Source organism: Homalodisca vitripennis, unplaced genomic scaffold, assembly GCF_021130785.1.
Source record: "Homalodisca vitripennis isolate AUS2020 unplaced genomic scaffold, UT_GWSS_2.1 ScUCBcl_2155;HRSCAF=6629, whole genome shotgun sequence".
In the NCBI taxonomy this organism is placed as follows: Eukaryota; Metazoa; Arthropoda; class Insecta; order Hemiptera; family Cicadellidae; genus Homalodisca; species Homalodisca vitripennis.
In genome coordinates this window covers 3,385-16,800 of record NW_025778325.1, presented here as the reverse complement: position 1 = coordinate 16,800, position 13,416 = coordinate 3,385, and the positions used below count along the sequence as shown (strand labels likewise).

The window sequence follows — 13,416 nt, the reverse complement described above, 5'->3', positions numbered from 1 at the left end:
ACACATAAAACGAATTAAACTAACAAATACAACAATGGGGTTAGATACAAATCATGTCGCTCTCATATAACTATCCACTCGGTCCTTTAATACTCTGTACATCAACAAATTCAGCTTCACATGAACATTTATGTTCATGCATCCTCGTCATTCTGAAAGTCGACCTTCCGCTCCATCATGGCTTCTCACCTCTGATCTGATCTAGATGCGCATTGTTATATAGTCACTCAAAGACAGCTAAACGATGAAACAGAAAAAAGATGAAAATGTTATTTCCCGCCAACCCGCAATTACAAAGCCATGTCGGCTGTCGGGCGTCGGCTGTTTCATATTCATTCAATGTTTCTCAATTTCACTTGCTGTTTGGTTAAGTCCTTAATTTTTTTAAATTGGTTTATTTACTATTTATTTAGATTTTAGTTAGTGTTGTGTTATATTTATGAATGCTTAGACAAATTAAACACGTTTTTATTGTCGTTTTATTATTTTGTTGTACTTTTAGTTGTGACGAAATAAAACACAATTTTTTAATTTTCGTATTAAATTATCATTCATTTAACAAGAACAAGGTGCTTTCATACAAAAAGGATTAAGAGTTTCGTTCATACTCTCCTATGATCTAGATGATTATGATTAATTAAATTTCTATAGCCCTAGCATTTTTTAACATTTTTATCAAGGAACAAAATACAAGTAAGTATACCGGACCTAACCTTAATGAAATACAAAATCCTCTTTATCTAGACTATTGTTCATATAATTTTCTTAGACTATTTCTTACCCTAGTAATTTTTTAAAATGAACTATCAACAGATATAATTTTTATTAGGATTAGTAGTAAGTAGCCTAACTTCACAATTTAAAGTTAATACCATTATTAGGCCTAGTAAAAATAACATTGATACAGCGTAATCCTTTTTGATATTAAGATAAATGTATGAGACATAGGCCTATTCATTATTGTAGCCCTACTATTGTCAAGTCTAATGATAGGTTACAGTTGAAATGTTTTTCATGGATAACCGGATTCCTAATCTACAATGTTGTGTATGTAAACACATTTTTTCATATGTTCGGATGTAATGAAATGTGAAACACATAAGCCATAAGTTATTTTGTATTTCTTCAGCTTAACCCATTCACTGCGACTTTAGGATAGACAGGATTATACAGACAATATGTTAATCTAAAACACATTCCAATGTTTATGTTAAGCTGTTTTTGCACGTTTCCATTATTAACATAAAAAAAAAAAATATTAATGTGAAAATAATTATGAATTTAATAGCATCAAGCTGTTATAAGATTTTGAAGTAGATTATGGCATAATGTTATGTTCAGGAATTGATTAAATGTTGATTTTGGTAAGAATAAAGTTCTTTGTGGACATTGAATTATGTCATCAATTGTATCTATCAGTTTGATCCTTTTAAGACTCCAACAATTGTACTTTTTTAATAACTGTGTTGTTATTCAAGTAGCTAATGATAATATTTAATATTGTGGTAATTTCCCCAACATTTCTATATCAACTTACATTTTTATATAGATAAAGCTATTAAAATATATTAAGTGAATGTTTTTAATGATTTTTAAAACCAATACAAGTGTTGGTAAAATGAAATAACCTAAAAATAGTAGGGCTAATTAAAAAATATCATACTAAACAAAATGTAATTCTCTTGGTGCTTTAAATTAAATGGAGGCCACCCATTTAGAGCATGGGTGTTATGGTTAGGCGGCTTTATTGTAAATATAATAGAAAATGAAGTTTTTTCTTCACTTTAAGATAGTTTTCAAGATTGAGGAAGTTATGTTTGTCTAGTGGTATGAACTGATTTGGTAAAGATCTTTGTCTAAAACAGCCTGTCCAGTGTACGTTTCATCTCATGATATTTTTAGATTTCTCAAACATTTGTGATCAGACTTAAAATTTTTAAATTTATTGATTGATGGTTTTTGTTCTTTGCCATCAGGTGAGAAACCCGCAACACAGGGTATAAACATGACCACTTCAGAATTTAATGAAATTTGGTATGAAGGTAGTCTTCAAATAGATAAGGAAAATTGCCACTTTCACCCAAAATATTTCAAACGGATTCAAAGTTACGGCTATAAAGTTTCTCAACAAAAAAAAAAACAGGAACCAACACTTTTTTGAAATCACCATAACTGTTCTCCTAATCAAGTTAGAAAGACGGGAGTAGTGTCATTTTACTCAGTTTTAAATGCTCTTTCTTTTATTGTACAACACAACGTACTTTGTCATAAAACGTTTTTTTGAAAAAACAAATTAAAAATTTTGATTTCTCAAAAAGTACGACTTCTAACATGTTAATTATGTGTTTCTTTATATGTTAAATTAGTTATAGAGTTTATTGTTATTTTATTATTACTTTTGAAGACCTGTTTGTATTGTTGACTATTTTATATTTATAGGTAATCATTAGATTGTTAATTATTTCCTATAATCCAATATGATATTGTCCATTGCACAATTGTGATTAAAGACAATAAAATTCTTGCCTATTGAAATTAGGTTGTATTCAAAGTGTGTCCCAAAACTTGCTTTAATAATATAGCAATTTTAAGGAGATACGTCTACTTTTCAACTAATTTAAACTTATCTTTTAGGGCATACAACTGTATTGTAATAGCTTATTGATTAACATATTGTGCAATTGTTGCAGTGGATTTTGAAAATGATTTGGAGGAGCTGTCAAAACTTTTTGAGTCTGATACGTTGGAAGAGCCGGCCAACGTGCATGAACCATGTGACCAGCCTGGCACGGTTCATTCCAAAAAAGTCAATAAAACTCCAGCAAAATCTATTATTGAACATCCTAAATTCCACACAAAGAGTGAGATTCACAATGGCGATACAGATTCTTCAGACGATGAGGACAACAAGTATACTGAAAACCAAACCTATACTGAAGCAGGCCGGACTATTAAAAATGTGCTGAAAAAGCAGTCAAATTCTTCTACTAACTATTTTGAAAGTCCATCGTGGAAGACAAAGAAGACAACATTGGCTTCTTTGAGTTCAAGCCCACCAGTGCTACCAAAGACTGCTGCTACTAAGGACATTTATAGTGATCCTTTCTTTGGAATTCGAATCATGTAAGTAATAAAATTTTAGGAAACTTGTATATCTAAGTAAAAACTCATTACATAATAACTCCTAGTATACCTTTACAAATTTATAATGTTGTATTTATTGTTTCTTGTTCACTTCAGTGTTTAAATTTTGGTTAATTTAAAATTAAGATCAGATTTTTAAGTCTGGAGATTCAGAAAACTCATGAACTAACACATTTTGTTGACCAATAGTTTTTAATATGTAGTTGGTTTTTTTATTAATTGTTATATTAAATTAATTGGGCCCACTTTTTTGTCTGATGCCACTTTTTCTTGGCTTGTCGGATTTATTATAATGACACATAAGAAATGAAAGGGAGATATAGTACCTTAGGACTTCTATGAATATGGTGACTTCAGCTCAAGTCTAAAGGATATTAAAAGCAAGGTTTGAAATTAAAAGTGTGAATGAATAAGACTGCAGCTTTTCAACCTGTTTATATTCATTTTTTGAATTAGTGATGTAAATATGGGGGAGAGGATGTTGGGGATGAATTTTCTCCAGAGAAAACATACACAGAATATTGGTTTAAATGGGGAATTTCACCTACTTTTTAGTGCTAATTAAAAGTATGAATGTAGAATTCCAAATTTTACTGCCATTTTCCAATATGGCACCTAGCTTGTAATTAATTACAAGTTTTATGGAACACTGTATATTTCCTCTCAATGTTGAATATAAATTAACCTTTTAAAATTTTTACAATTAACTTGGTTAGAACTTACTTTACGGACAGTATTTTTGTTGTAACAGCCTTTAAAGATTAAAAACATGGCCCATCTTGCCTTATTTAAGCACCACTGTATGAGTTATTCCGAATGTAATAGAAACGCAAATGACATTATTGTTTAGTATTATGTCCAAGATCAGTAATTATTTGTGCAATTAATAAATCTCCAACATGAGTATACAAATGGGATACTTATGATATAATGAGCACCATTTTAATCATATCTGTCAAAGAAGAAAGTGCTTGAATTAGAAAAAAATTTAAATTGTTTACAACACCATCTGCATTTGCTTTTGATGTTTTCAAGGCAAGTCAAAATTTATGACTCTGTGTCTGGTACAAACTGTTTTATAACAGTTGAACATATTCCTCTTGTATGATTTCCAAGAATATAATTTCCACTGCCAAATACTTTGACCATGATTGATTTGAGACATTAGTGAAACATTTATATTTCCACATCTGTTTGTTTACAGAAATCCCTTGGTATCGTCTCAGGTTCTACAGGAGAGAATGGTCGGCAAAACTCCTGTCACATTCAGTAAGCTAGTGAAACACATCCAAACCGGTGAGAAATCCAGCGACTGGGTGCTCGCCGGCGTTATTGTGTCTAAATTCATCAAAACCTCTCAAAAGGTCAGTTTATTCTGTAGATTGTCACGTTTCAACTGAGTTAACTCAAATTTTTGGTGAAACCATGAGTATTAAAAGGTATAAAGTTAAATGACTGATCCCACTCAGGTTTGGGTCCAATGAACAATGAATTTGATTGACAATGCCGGAACTCAAACTCAGTTCCCATACTTGGAATCAAAAACGAGAGTAAATTTGCATTGTATGAGTCATCCGGAAAATTAGATTATTTGTTGCATGTTAACTATTCAAGCAGAGATATATATATATATATATATATAGCTTAAATATATATTTTTGTTATCAACCCAAAAGTTAACATCTAAGCGTGGTAGTTGTTAGTTACAAAAACGTTGTCTTGGTAGGTTTAATTTGAGTTCAATGTTTTATAATTGTGGAGGGTGTTGAAATAAATTTATTTTGCTTTTGTGGAATCTCATATATTTGGGCTATCCCAATATGGCGAAACACCAAACATTAAATTAAATAAAATTTTAATTTTACAAAAAAAGGTCATTAGAATAATATTAAAATTAGGATTCTGTAAAAGAACATTTCCGATCATTAGGATTTTCTACTGTTTATGGATTGTACTTTTGTCAGTTGATAATTCATATTAAGGGCAATTTAGACCAACTACCCCAAAATGGGGAGTTTCCACAGTTATTACATAAGAAACATTCAGCAACTAGTTTATGATAGTCATAGACTAGAACTGTATGCCAAGAAACCTAGCTATGTAGGAATTAAGTTTCTCTAAATAATTTGCCATGTGAGTTAAAAAAAACATAGAAAACCAAAACATATTCAAAATAAAATTAAAACATTTCTAATTGGAAAGCCTATTGGCTAATTGCCAATGGCGTAGTGTAGTGGGTACAACGTTGAGCGTGGTTGCTGCTTGGATGGGTGACCGCTGAGCGATCCTGTCCTTGCAAGCAGCCCGGCTGTTGGTGGTGGTTCGGAAGTCACCTTTGAGCCGTTGGTCCCCATGTTAAGTGTTAGAGAGAGCTTTTTAGCTCTAACTTCGTGTGGTTAAATAAGACATCTTTGCTTTATTTATTCATTGGAAAGTTTTTTTTGTCTAATGGGTTGATAGTTTGGTTTACTAATGTTTTAATTAAAGTATTTAAGTTTCTCTAATTTATTGCCCATGTATTGTATAAATTTGAGTAAGTTTGACGTACACCTGTGTCTTGATGAATAAAGAAATTTTGAATTGAATTGAAAAATCATTCTGACAGATTGAACCTGTTGCAGGGCAACCCTTATGCTTGCTGGACGCTTAGCGATTTAAGGGAGGGACTCACCACTGTGTCTGTCTTCCTCTTTGGTAAAGCGTACAAAGAGCTGTGGAAGACCAGTACACACATCGTAGTTGGGATTCTGAATGCAACTCTGCTTGATAATAAAGAGTAAGTGGTCTGTGACCTGTTTTCTAAACAGAATTTCGCATTGCGTGCATTATTTTTCACATTTCACCTATTTTTGAACATCTAACACGTTAGAGCGTTTATCATTGTTGCAAAAAAATTATTGCATTTTTTAAGAGAATATGGCGATGAACATTATATGGAGTTAGATTTTTTAGTCAATCCATACATATGGAAATCTGTGGGTGGTGGCATTCATTAGATTTCCATCGCTTTTCTGCCATTAACATCTCAATTATATCTAGTCAGCTTAGAAATTCATTACTGCAACTTTAGAAACAGAGCTGGTAAAAGTATGTATTGCAATCTAAAACAATGAAATGAAAAATGTCTTTATTAGAGGCAAAGTTAGGGCTATAAAGTCCTCTTTACAACTTAACCTAAAAAGAATTAAACTAACATATATACATTTATAACTAAAAATAAATCCATTTATTTAAATTATATATTAAATGAACCTTAGCTTAAAAAACAAGCATCAATAATTAATGTAACTTTATACATATTTACAGTAAAATTACAAGACACACTCGCATTCATTGAACTTGCATTCCATTGCCCTAAGTACCACACTCCACACTTTTTTTGAATTGAATTGAATTGAACTCCAAAGCCGCCAACGGCTATACCCCCTAGGCCCCCAGCATCAAGGCCCTGACCTCCGCTCCGAAGCAAGAGCACTTATCGACAACAACAATGTGTTAATTGGTTATAAATCTTCGCAATCAATCAGTTATAAAAAACATTGGGTGGTGTTTATAATACATAAATTATAACATGAAATCCACACTGTAAAAATATAGTTTTTTATAATTTTTGAAATATGTATTGTTTAAGAATACAACACTTGTACACATAGATAACTAAGCAAAGCGTAATAATGAGAGACAAAATTGCATTATTTACATTTCCAATTTATTTTGTCCCTTCAAGTGACATGAGCAATATATACATATAACATGTTTGTTTGATTGTGCAATACATCAAATAAATTAATACCAATTATACGTATAATTTCTTTGTGATACTAGAGTTCTAAAAGTAATAGGTAGCCTATTTAGTGTTTGCTAGGAGCAAAATCCACTATCATATTTTTCTTTTACTGATATAAAAAGAATTAGGTACTTTAAAGTTCACTTAGTTTTGCTCTTTTTGATACAAATTTAAGTGGTGTTCGGCATGGAAAAAATCTGTTGTACCTAATGTGCGTATTTTATGTATAAATATTTCCGTGATGTATACCTAAATTAAGACGATTTGCATGCGTATGTGTTTATGTATTTGTGTTTATTGTAGATATGTTGAAAAATTCATAGCCTCAAAAAATTGTTTTGTATTTACGTTGAAATCTGTATAACCACTCTGTTCCTACTTATTATCAACGTATATCTACACGATATACATAGGTAAATACATACGTATGTATTAAACATAGAAAATGTTTAATTTAACAAAGTTTAAGTTTTGCAAAAATATAAAAACATCCCTCGAGATAGTGCCCAAATTCAAGGTCAGATTACGTGAGCGCTCGTAGAGTCAAAGTTATCTTTAACTTTGGTACTACTAGTAACATTTTTATGATAAACTAATCTAAACCTACTTATATTGTGTAATAACTAGTAGTAGATAGTGAAGCAGTGTTCTACGGATAATACCAAAGTACCAATTGCTCGATACAAACTATATTTCCAAACTATATTTCAGACAAAAAAATTACTTATTAAATTGTGTTTTTTGTAAAATTATTAAAACAAAGTTTGTTTTCAAGCGGACAATGACCAATGCAGCCGAAACACAGTTTATTATATTTGTATTTCTGTGAAATGTACTATCTAAAGTCATGCCTGAAAATTTATCTGAGTCAGATTGCGTAAAATTTTGGTATTTCATAGCATGGTATAACAGGAATTCGCTGTATTTACTCATACATAACCTGATAAGACTTTCTTGGTAAGTTTTTTTACACCACCATAGAGCAATGAAAAACAGTCAACGGGATTTTTATTAGATTTTAAGACACTTGAATACGAAACTTTATCACTGTTACCTGTTAAGATATCACCAATAGCCTCGGTATGGCTATCCATAGTTGCGGTAAGATGAGCATTTTCTGCTTTTAATATGTCCAACTGCTTACGCAACTCTCGTTGATTTTCAGTTATTTCAGAAATCTGATCAGTCAAGATTTTTATATGAACAAAACAGTCACAAGATCTATTATTTAAGTCTTCTGTAACAAATGGTTCAACTTTTGAAGATAAATTTGTGTGTGTTTTGGACAGGTGTAGTTCCTTTGTCGCTACCCCCCCCCCCACCCTTCCTCCACATCCCGACTTCCCTGTGTTGTTGATGTCTCCGTTATGCTTATGTTGGGTTGTTCAGGAGCTCTCGCGACATTGCTGCCTTGTCCGTGCTTAATCCTGACCAAATCATGATTTGGGGCCAGTCCAAGGATCTGGGAGTCTGTAAGGCACGGTAAGTTAAGATTCAGTTGTCTCTGATAATAGTGTTCTTTAAGTTTTACGTGAAGGATAAGTACAGCAGTGTTGTGAAGAATATTATTCACTTGTTGATCTCTTAATTTCCCATTAATTAATTGCTGCACTAAATTACTTATTAGGTCAGAAACTCCTGGCAGTATTAAAAACTACTCAGTGACAGGCAGGTTTTAGGCATAATGCAATCATATTTTCAAAAATCCATTAAAAATACTGTTTGTGTATCATGTAGACTTAAATGAAAGGTAAAGTTTTGAAGAAAATAATAATATTACAGTCATCTATTCCATGTTGTTTTTTTTAACATTCAATACAGAAATGTAAAATATACTGTAGTTAATAAAAAAGTTTTACTTTTGGCCTCAAATAATAGTATACTTAAATATTTTTAGACAAATTGAGATTATATAAAATATGACAAATATGTTACTGAACATTTCTGCAAAGTTTGGATTTATATAATATTTACAAATCCAAAAAAATTTATATGCCTAGTTTTAATCAATTGTTTATAAAATAAGTAAGAAAATAAGAACGAAACATGTTTAAAATGTTTTCTGAGTGTGTTTGGAATGGACTCTATTAATTCACAACAAACAACAAGATTACAATTACACTTGGTATCCATACTAACCATACCCCATGGTAACGGCCATGGGCTGATTCAAAATGGCGGAAGCAGACAAAGAACAGCTGAGAATCAGGTGTACAAATCAGCTGCTGTTAGAATTCTTAAACCCAAATGTAGATTGCTCTATAGTAAACTAGAGTTCTTCTGCTACTATTTGATTTAAATACGAAAAAAAACCAATGTTTACAACAAATTCAATCATCTCTTTTACATCGGTCCAATGTATCCGACTTTTGTCAAATAAAAATTTTACTGAAATTGGTTTCTAAAATATATTATTGTGCCAAATATTTGCATTTTTAATTGACAGATTATGAATAATTTTATAATGGTCTTTCCAATAGTACCAATCGAATCTGCTTCCTGAATAACTACTTGGTGAACAAAGGTTATTTTAGTGAAGTTGCGTGTTGCCACAATGATTGTAGCTTCTTGCAAAATATGCACAAACTTTTAGCAACTTCTACTGTATTTTTGACAATTAATATCATATTGGTATGCATATTAGTTTTATTACATTGTTTTACTACATTAAATTGAATTTGAAAATAAGGTGATATTAGATGAGAAATGTCGTCCTATAGGTAAACCGTTTACAAAAAGAGACTGAGGGATTTTAATTCACGCAGGGTGAGGTAAATACCCCTCTGCCGCTGTGATGCCGCCCTGTCCCAGTATCCCCACCACTGCTCGTCACTCGCCCGCTTGCTCTATCCCCTGACCTGGCCACTGCTACTTAGTGGCTAACCTCACACCAAAACACAAGCTCCATGGATACGTCTATGGCAATTTAGTCTGTTCAATTAATATTGTACACTTGTATAGACCTACACACAAAATACAATATACTTATAGAATAGTTAAGTAGCTGCAGTGTAAACAAAATGCTGTGAGCGAGACACAATCCACACAGCTGATAAAACAGAGACGAGGAGATGCTTGACCCACTCCCCACCACTGGAGGGGCCCCTCCTGCGCATGGCTGCTCAGATATTTGCTTCTACACTGGTTTCTTTGCTAGCGGTTTATCTATAGGACATATAGTTGACTTTAAAGGTATTTGAAATATTTTTATTCACAAATCACCTCATTTCACTTTTCAGAAAGAAGAATGGAGAGCCCTGCACATCCTTTGTGAACAAGAACCAATGTGAATTCTGCGTGTACCATGTGAAGCAAGAATACCGGAAGTTCACTGGTCGTGCTGAACTCCAAGCGTCCTGGGGAGGAGGTCTGAACGAACTCAAAAACAAAGTTCTCGGCAAGAACGAGGTATTTCAGTTGAAAATAAACATTTGATTTTATCAGTGTCGAACAAAAAACTGAATTATTCGTTGTGTCTCTTCCCTTGCCAGAATCAACAATGTAACTGTTTGTTGGATTCCTGGTCATAAGGGGATCCCTGGGAATGAAAGAGCTGATGCCCTGGCCAACCGGGGCTCAGCGTCAATTATGACAGGCCCTCAACCGTTCTGCAGTGTTCCAAGGTGTGAATCCTTTGGGGTTGTCTCGAAATGGGTTCACACTGAACATAGAGAAGATGGATGCCTCATCCGGGCATGAGAATGAGCAGAATTGTAGTACAGTCGCCTTCCTCCAGAGTGGCATCTGACCTTCTCTCACTAAGTAGATCTTCTCAGGTTATAGGTCTGATCACAGGACATGGTCACCTGAGGAAGCATCCTTCACAGAGTCAGCATCCTTCAGGAGGATCTGCTCTGTAGAATGTGTGATGAGCAGGAGGAAACTGCTGAACACTTGCTCTTTGATTGTCCTACAATAGCAAGAGAGCCAAGCGGTATGCCATCTTTGGTAGTTTGGACAAGGGTGGTGAATTTCTCCAGGAGGACCTGATAGGTTGTTTTCAGCGGTTTGTGGAACTGCTGAAATCATAGACTGGTAGGGCTCATGGTGTGCTTCCGGGGTGCGCAAAAGGCCATTGAGGCTTAAGTGCATGGCAGTAGGCCGTCCCATGGAAGAAGAAGAAGAAGAAATTGATATAATTAGTAAAATTACTTCATTCAGGAAGGTCTTACTAATTGTATTGAAACTCCAAAGGACATTTTGTTTCACTAGTAATTAATGTGTCTTGCAAAATGATTTCAACTTCTTCCAATAGATTTTTCATAACACTTACAAGTAACTTGTGTTTTATTATCCCTCAATAAATAAAACTGAAAATATACTTGAAATATTTGATTTGTGCAAAAAAGGGGAAATATTGAACACATTCATGGAATACAAAATAAAGCTTTTTGAAAAGAAAATCCAATTCCTGAGTAGAAACAGCAATTTAAGTTACACTACATATTTAACTCAATTTTTAAAATGAAAAAAGCTGTACAAACATCGATTACGGTACACTGATGATAGTGGTAACAGCGGCGATAACAACGACAAAACTTTATTCTGCAGTTTTCTACATACTCCAATAATGTTCGATCTGGGCAAACCAATCAACTTGTTTTTATTTGTTTTGCGTTTTATGTGTTAACTACGTATTGTGTTTAATTTATTTTTTATTACTGTAGGATAGCTATTGCCGATATTACCTATGTACTGTAAATTTTGTTGATGGTAAATTTATCTCACGCAAATGAACTTTGGGAATTACATTTTAGTCTATATTGTTATAATGGAGTATGAGTCAATATAACCGAATTATAATGTATATTTTATCTACTTGGGCCATTTTGTGATTAGAATTAATACACTCACAAAATTCATACTCATATTGAGTGGTGCCTAAGTATTATGGCATTTGAAAATTGTGTACATTATACTATTCTGATTGGACTAGTTCTCTATAATATCCAGAAAAAACTCATAATATGATAAATCGGAATATAAGGATTGAAAAAAACTTACCTCACAACATGTACCATAAGCACGTTTTCAGATTATTTTTAATTAATTATTAAAATTTGAGGATTACAGGATTATTCTTAATTTCCAAATGCTTTGTTCAAGGTGTTTTACGGTGGAAAAAGTTTCACTGCTGTCAAGTCGAAGCCTAACCGGAAGCAAATCGCGAAGGACAAGACTCGTCTGAGCCAACTATTCAACAAATGTGAGAGTCGCTTTGGGCCTGAGTCTCTGCCGATGGCAAAACCTTCGAGCCAAGTCCAGTCAGCTCGTGTTCAGTTGATGAAAGATGCCGAACGACTGCAAAAGTTGACAGGCTCTCCTGCCACACGGAGTGCACTGACTTTGGAGTAAGTTGACAGTGTATAGACAATAGACAACAATCTTTATTTATGTTTGCACATTCTGTACATTGAACAGTGTCAATTGATTGAAATAAATAATTATTAAAATTGTAAAACTCTATAGAACCAAGAATCAAGAAGCTTTTTTGTCATTAAATACACAGGTGTACAATAAACGTTATCATGAACATAGTAAAAATGTATTATAAATACAAACTATATTACAATACAATTATTTTCCTTTAGGTGGTTGATGTATTTGTAATCTAAAGAAAAACATTACTCTAGTGTTAAAAATTAAAAAGTGATGAACTAAAATACACAAGTTATCAAATAGAAATACACAAAAACAGGAAAAAACAATGTAGTACCAACAGTAAGAAAAAGACCTTCAACACTAATGCTTAAAATTCAAACAATTAAAATTACCGCTTAAACAAATTTATAAATAAATAACAAAGTTAAAAACATATGCAATAATCTTTTTTTAATAACGAAATTTACAGTTTACATTAATGAATTTATATCACAGTTAGACAATAGACAATTTTTTATGTTAAAAAACACTAATAAAAAAGTGTAACAATGGTAAAAAAAAATCAAATAAAATGTCGCTAAGCTGCTAAAAAAATCAAATAAAATGTCACTACGCTGCATCACGCTTAATTTAAAAAGTCGTCTATATATAAAGAGTTTTCTACATTGTAGATACAGTTCTTTATCAAAATTTGTTTATTATGTGTTTCTTGAACAAATTGACTGGTATAGTTTGAATAAAATTAGGTAGTACATTATAAAATTTAATCCCTTGGTATTGGAAACTTTTCTGAGTTAAACTAAAGGTACACTTGCTATTAAGCAGCCTATGCTTGTTTCTTGTGTCACGATTGTGAACTGCAGCTAATTCCTGAAAACTATCTAAATTGCTTCTAACAAACACTAAAATGGATAAAATATACATGGACGGCAATGTTAGTACACCAAGATTCTTAAAAAGGGTTTACAATGCTCTTGACTAGAAATGTTACTTATAATTCTAATGGCCTGCTGTTTTGTAAAACGAAGAGTCTTTTAGCAGATGGAGAATTACCCCATATAGAGATTCCATAGTTTAGGTGACTAAAAATATGGGCATAGTTA

The 13,416-nt window shown here is 32.5% G+C and overlaps 1 protein-coding gene across 1 annotated transcript; it reads left to right on the top strand.

The window, feature by feature from the left end:
• The first annotated feature begins 357 nt into the window (after positions 1 to 357).
• LOC124371887 (protein MCM10 homolog) lies at positions 358 to 12,304 on the top strand. The gene is made up of 7 exons (XM_046830256.1): positions 358 to 693; positions 2,691 to 3,123; positions 4,349 to 4,508; positions 5,766 to 5,920; positions 8,321 to 8,413; positions 10,171 to 10,339; positions 12,038 to 12,304. Coding segments are annotated over exons 1-7 (1,260 nt in total). The 5' UTR covers positions 358 to 692; the 3' UTR covers positions 12,287 to 12,304.
• The last annotated feature ends 1,112 nt before the right edge of the window (positions 12,305 to 13,416 follow it).